Source organism: Apteryx rowi, unplaced genomic scaffold (assembly GCF_003343035.1).
Source record: "Apteryx rowi isolate R43461 unplaced genomic scaffold, aptRow1 scaffold_379, whole genome shotgun sequence".
Lineage (NCBI taxonomy): Eukaryota > Metazoa > Chordata > Aves > Apterygiformes > Apterygidae > Apteryx > Apteryx rowi.
This window is the reverse complement of record NW_020450296.1, coordinates 2,512-8,140: the sequence shown is the minus strand read 5'-3', so window position 1 is coordinate 8,140 and position 5,629 is coordinate 2,512. Positions and strand designations below refer to the sequence as shown.

The 5,629-nt window shown below is 69.5% G+C and overlaps 1 protein-coding gene across 1 annotated transcript in view; it reads left to right on the top strand.

Moving 5' to 3' along the window:
• ARHGEF2 (Rho/Rac guanine nucleotide exchange factor 2) overlaps window positions 1–5,629 on the top strand; it is a 20,350-nt gene that overhangs the window by 13,324 nt on the left and 1,397 nt on the right. Inside the window, exons 7-24 of the mRNA XM_026073804.1 lie at window positions 462–529; window positions 642–705; window positions 936–1,065; window positions 1,154–1,263; window positions 1,338–1,484; window positions 1,597–1,847; window positions 2,330–2,455; window positions 2,593–2,710; window positions 2,803–3,060; window positions 3,659–3,735; window positions 3,827–3,996; window positions 4,214–4,281; window positions 4,372–4,563; window positions 4,676–4,768; window positions 4,841–4,908; window positions 4,993–5,034; window positions 5,163–5,213; window positions 5,300–5,616. Coding sequence (XP_025929589.1) covers window positions 462–529; window positions 642–705; window positions 936–1,065; window positions 1,154–1,263; window positions 1,338–1,484; window positions 1,597–1,847; window positions 2,330–2,455; window positions 2,593–2,710; window positions 2,803–3,060; window positions 3,659–3,735; window positions 3,827–3,996; window positions 4,214–4,281; window positions 4,372–4,563; window positions 4,676–4,768; window positions 4,841–4,908; window positions 4,993–5,034; window positions 5,163–5,213; window positions 5,300–5,616 — 2,350 coding nt within the window. The remainder of the gene's footprint in view (window positions 1–461; window positions 530–641; window positions 706–935; window positions 1,066–1,153; window positions 1,264–1,337; window positions 1,485–1,596; window positions 1,848–2,329; window positions 2,456–2,592; window positions 2,711–2,802; window positions 3,061–3,658; window positions 3,736–3,826; window positions 3,997–4,213; window positions 4,282–4,371; window positions 4,564–4,675; window positions 4,769–4,840; window positions 4,909–4,992; window positions 5,035–5,162; window positions 5,214–5,299; window positions 5,617–5,629) is intronic.

Below are 5,629 nucleotides of genomic sequence, written 5' to 3'. Positions count from 1 at the left end.
AGCCGCCTCCGGGAACGCGGTGCAATCGCGCCCGGCGCAGCTGCTCCCCGCGGCTGCGCCCGCCGCCGCTCCGGCCGCCTGGCAGCTGGGGACCGATGGCTTTCGGTGGCCCGAGGTGGGGGGGGGGCTCTCGCCGTCCCCTTGCATCTGCTGCCGTCGGTCGGTGCCGGGGCGCCCCGCTCGCTCCGAGGGTTTCTGCTTCGCTCGGGGAAACGGCCTCCGCGGCCTCATTGCTCCGGAAACCCGCCGCGCTCCTGCCCCGAGTTCCCTATTTTGCACCAACCGGCAGCCCTGACCCCGGCGGAGCAAACAGCACCGTCTTCCCGAGCCGGTCCAAACCGGCCGCGAAGCCAAAGGGGCCAAAAATGACAATTTAAGCTACGCCGACGTTTAAAAAGCGCGTTTCTTGCTGCCCGGACGCTCGGGGCCCCCCCCCCCAACCTCGTCCCCCTCCCTCGCAGCCTGCAACGTCACCATCCACAACCGCTGCAAGGACACGCTGCCCAACTGCACCAAGGTCAAGCAGAAGGTGAGCCCCGAGCCCCGGCGCCGCCTCCGTGCCGGGCACGCGTGTCACGAGCCGCCCGGTCTCAGCCCTGGCGCGGCCGTGACGCCTCTGCCCCCCTCCCTCCCGCCCGCAGCAACAGAAAGCCGCGCTGCTGAAGAACAACTCGGCGCTGCAGTCGGTGTCGCTGCGCAACAAGAGTGAGCGGGGGGCCGGCGGTGGCGGCGCGATGGGGGGCGTCCCTGGGGTGGGGACGTGTCCCGGGGCGGAGGTTGGTCTGGGTGGCCCCGGCGTGGGGACGTGCTGCCACCCTGCGGGTCCTTGCTGGCATCTGGGGTCACCTCCCTGGATGCATCAGCATCCCGGAGCATCCCGAAATGGCCGGGGGGTGGCGGGTGCTGATCCGTCCCCCGCGCCCCGCTGTCTCCAGCCGCCATCCGGGAGCGCCCCAACTCGGCCATCTACCCCTCGGAGAGCTTCCGCCAGACACTGCTGGGCTCCCGCCGCGGCCGCCCGTCCCTCTCGCTCTCCAAGAGCGTCTCCACCACCAACATCGCGGGGTAAGCACGGGGGCGAGGGGCTCCGCCGGGGGGCCGCCCGGACGCCTGGGCCCCTCGCCCGGCGCTACCCCGCCTCGCTCCCCGGCAGGACCTTCAACGATGAGTCTCCGCTGGGCATCCGGCGCATCCTCTCCCAGTCCACGGACTCGCTCAACGTGCGCAACCGCACGCTCTCGGTGGAGTCGCTCATCGACGAAGGTAGGACGCGGCGGCGGCGCGGCGCTGGGGCTCGGCGCCGCCGGCCCCTCCGCTCACGCGGCCCTTCCTCCCAGGCCCCGACGTCATCCTCAACCAGCTGATGAGCGACTTCGAGACGGACGAGAAGGACTTCGAGGCCGACTCCTGGAGCCTGGCCGTGGACAACAACTACCTGCAGCAGCACAAGATGGACGTCATGAAGCGGCAGGATGTCATCTACGGTGCGGGGACGCAAGGGGACGGGGGAAAGGGGTGCGGGCCAAGTTGGGGTGCAGGGACGGGGACGCGGGGCCAAGCGAGGTGCCACCTCACGCCACCCCCATCCCTCGGCAGAGCTGATCCAGACGGAGATCCACCACGTGCGCACGCTGAAGATCATGGCCAACATGTTCCGCAAGGGCATGCTGGAGGAGCTGCAGCTGGAGCCCACCACCGTGCAGAGCATCTTCCCCTGCGTGGACGAGCTGGGCCAGATCCATGAGCGCTTCCTCGCCCAGCTCCTGGAGCGCCGCAAGGAGTCCCTGGCCCAGGACAGCAACAAGAACTTTGTCATCAACCGCCTCGGCGACATCCTCGTCAACCAGGTGGGACGTCAACCAGGTGGGGCTGGGAGTGATGGGGTGCCAGGGGATGGGTGTCCTGCAGGACCAGGGTGCCAGGAGATTGGACGCTAGGAGACTGGGTGCCAGGGGATGAGGGTCCTGGAGGACCAGGGTGCCAAGAGATAAGGTGCCGGGAGACTGAGTGCTAGGACATGGAGGTCCTAGGGGACCAGAGTGCCAGGCAGTGGGGTCCTGGCAGACCAGGGTCTGTCTGCCAGGGGATGGAGATCCTGGAGAACCAGGGTGCCATGAGATGGTGATCCTGGAGAACCAGGGTACCAGGAGATTGGACGCTAGGAGACTGGGTGCCAGGGGATGAGGGTCCTGGAGGACCAGGGTGCCAGGAGATAAGTTGCCAGGAGTTTGAGTGCTGGGATATGGAGGTCCTAGCCCAGGCCAGCCCAGGTGGGCATGTGGGGACCCCGGCTGGTCCGGTCCTCGCTGACGTCTCCTCGCCCCCGCAGTTTTCGGGCACCAGTGCAGAGCAGATGAAGAAGGCGTACTCCGAGTTCTGCAGCCGGCACAACAAGGCCGTGAAGCTCTACAAGGAGCTGCTCGCCCGCGACAAGCGCTTCCAGCAGTTCATCCGGGTGAGAGCGCGTCCCCGCGCCGCGGCGGCTCGCCCGGGGGGGCCGCCCTCCCTCCGTGCCTCGGTTTCCCCAAGCACGAGCCTCTCCCTGGCGGGGCTGGTGCCGCTGACGCCGTCCCTCTCCCTCCGCCGCGCCAGAGGATGACGCGGTCCCCGCTGCTCCGGCGTCACGGGGTGCCCGAGTGCATCCTGCTCGTCACGCAGAGGATCACCAAGTACCCGGTGCTCATCGAGCGCGTCCTCAAAAACTCCAAAGGTAGCGGGGCCGGGGTGGTGGGGGGCGCGGGAGCGGGCTGGGCGGCCGTGGGGGGTGGATTTCGGGCGCTGACCGCGTCCCCCGCGCCGCAGACAACGAGGCCGACTACGCGGACCTGTCGCGAGCCCTGAAGCTGGTCAAGGAGCTCATCTCGTCCATCAACGAGGAGGTGCACACGTTCGAGATGAACGCGCGGCTGCAGGAGGTGTACGGGCGCGTGGACGGCCGCGCCAAGGTGCCGCTGCTCTGGGAGAGCCGGGCCGGCGTCTTCTGCAAGGACGAGCTGCTGCGGCGCAAGCTGGTGCACAGCGGCTGCATGCTCTGGAAGACGGCGGCCGGGCGCTTCAAAGGTGGGCGACCGGGTGCTGGGAGGACGGGGCATGGAGCTGCCGGGGGTGGTGGGGTGCCAGGGGATGGGTGTCCTGCAGGACCAGGGTGCCAGGAGATTGGATGCTAGGAGATTGGGTGCCAGGGGATGAGGGTCCTGGAGGACCAGGGTGTCAGGAGATTGAGTTCCAGGACATGGAGGTCCTAGGGGACCAGGGTGCCAGGGAATGGGGTCCTGGCAGACCAGGGTCTGTCTGTCAAGGAATGGACATCCTGGAGAACCAGGGTGCCATGAGATGGGGATCCTGGAGAACCAGGGCACCAGGAGATTGGCTGCCAGAGGATGGGGGTCCTGGAGGACCAGAGTGCCAGGAGATTGGATCCTGGGGGACCAGGATGCCAGAAGATGGTGTTGGCAGGAGATTGGGTGCCAGGGGATCAGGGTCCTGGAGGACCAGGGTGCCAGGAGATGCCAGGACCTAGAGTGCCAGGGCACAGGGGTGCTAGGAGGCTCTCACCCTCCATGACCAGCTTTGGAAGAAGCTGGGGGACTGCCCGGGAACGGCCCCTCGGTGGCCTTGCTCGCACCCCTGATGTCTTGCATCTTGCTCTTCCTCCCAGATGTCCTCGTGCTGCTGATGACCGACGTCCTCATCTTCCTGCAAGAGAAGGACCAGAAATACACCTTCCCCATGCTGGTGAGCCGCGGTGGGGACGGGGTGTTCCCACGGTGGCCTGGCCCCGTGGCATGCCAGGACCCCTTCAGCACCCACTGCCCCTCTCCCGCAGGACAAACCGGCCGTGATCTCCCTGCAAAACCTCATCGTGCGGGACATCGCCAACCAGGAGAAGGGCATGTTCCTCATCAGCGCCGCGCCGCCGGAGATGTACGAGGTGCACGCCGCCTCCCGCGACGACCGCAACAACTGGATGAAGGTCATCCAGCAGACGGTCAGCCTGTGAGTGCCGTGTCCGGGGATGCTGGGATGGGGTTTGCACGGCCAACGTGGGGTTTGCACGGCCAACGTGGGGTTTGCACGGTGACCGGGTGCGCAGCGAAGCTGTTGCAAGGCAGATGGGTCAATGGGGGCCAAAAGCGTTGAGGGATGCAACACCTGGGAAGGGCAGATGCGGTGCCGGGGATTCGGGTCCCCGCTCTGACCCCGTCCCCTGCAGCTGCCCCAGCCGCCAAGACTTCCCGCTGATCGAGACGGAGATCGAAGCCTCCCTGCGCAAGCTGAAAGGTGGGTACGGCCGCGGGTGGCGCGTCCCCCCGCCGCCGTGTCCCCCTCCCACCCTCCGCCGGCCGCTCACCCCTCGCTGGCGCCCCGCAGACCGCATCCTGCAGCACGACCGGGAGATCGCGGAGCTGCTGGAGGAGAAGGTGGGGCTGTTCGCCGACATGCTGGCGCTGGCGAGCGGCTGCGAGGACCCCTCGCCCACCCTGGCGCCCCGCACCCTCTTCCGCTCCGACTCGGCCGAGGGGCCCCGGGGCGAGAAGCTCATGCACGACGCCATCCGGGAAGGTACGGGGAGGGGGCTCGGATGCCGCGCGGCGATGCTGCGGCTGGGGAAACTGAGGCACGGGGCGGGTTGGCAGCCGCGTGCCGCCGCGGCTCAGGGCGCCTTTTCCCGCAGTGGAGTGCTTGAAGGAGATGTTCACGGGCGCCGGACGCGACCGGGACCAGAACCACCTCGCCGAGGCCGAGTGCTGCAGCCCCGGCGCCAGCAGTAAGACGCGGGGACGGCGGCACCGGCGCGACGCCGGCGCCCGCCCGCCCTCACCCCTCGCTTTCCCCGCAGACGGCGACGCCGGCGCCTTCAACGGCTCCCTGGAGTTTTGCCGGGCCGACTCGGACGCCGGGCAGCGGGTGAGCGCGGCCGCCGTGCGTGGGGTCGGGGGGGGGTCCCCAGGGCACCGTCCCCCCGCCGTGACCGCTGCGCTCTCTTGGCAGGACGGCAACGGCAACCAGCTGCTGCAGAAGGTGCCGCAGGAGGTGAGGTGGGGACGCGGCGCGGAGGGGACGCGGCCGGGTCTCGCCGCGGCGCCGGCGTGCCTCAGTTTCCCCCATCCGCGCCGCCCCGGGGGGGGGCTCACCATCCTCTCCCTCCCTCCCTCCGACAGGAGGTGATGCAGCGGCTCATGAACCTCTACACGCTGCTGCACGGCTTGCAGGTCGGTGGGGCGCGCGGTGGCAGGGTGGGGGACGCCGCGGGGACGCCGCGCTGATGGGCGGCCCCGCACCGTGCCGTGCCCCGCAGGCGGTGGTGAGCCAGCAGGACACGCTGCTGGAGCTGCAGCTGCAGGAGGGTCCCGAGCGGCGCGAGAAGCTGGCGCGCGGCGGCCCGCAGCCCGAGGTGGCAGCAGCGGCGGTGGCACCGGTGGCACCGCGGGCGGGCGAGAAGCCCAGCACGGAGCTGGCGCTGCTGCAGCGGCAGCACGCGCTGCTCCAGGAGGAGCTCGCCCGCTGCCGGCAGCTCTGCCAGGACAAGGCGCAGGAAGCCGGGGCGCTGGAAGCGCGGCTGCGGGACGGCGAGCAGGAGCGCGGGCGGCTGGAGCGCGAGCTGGACGAGGCGCGCCGGCACCTGGCC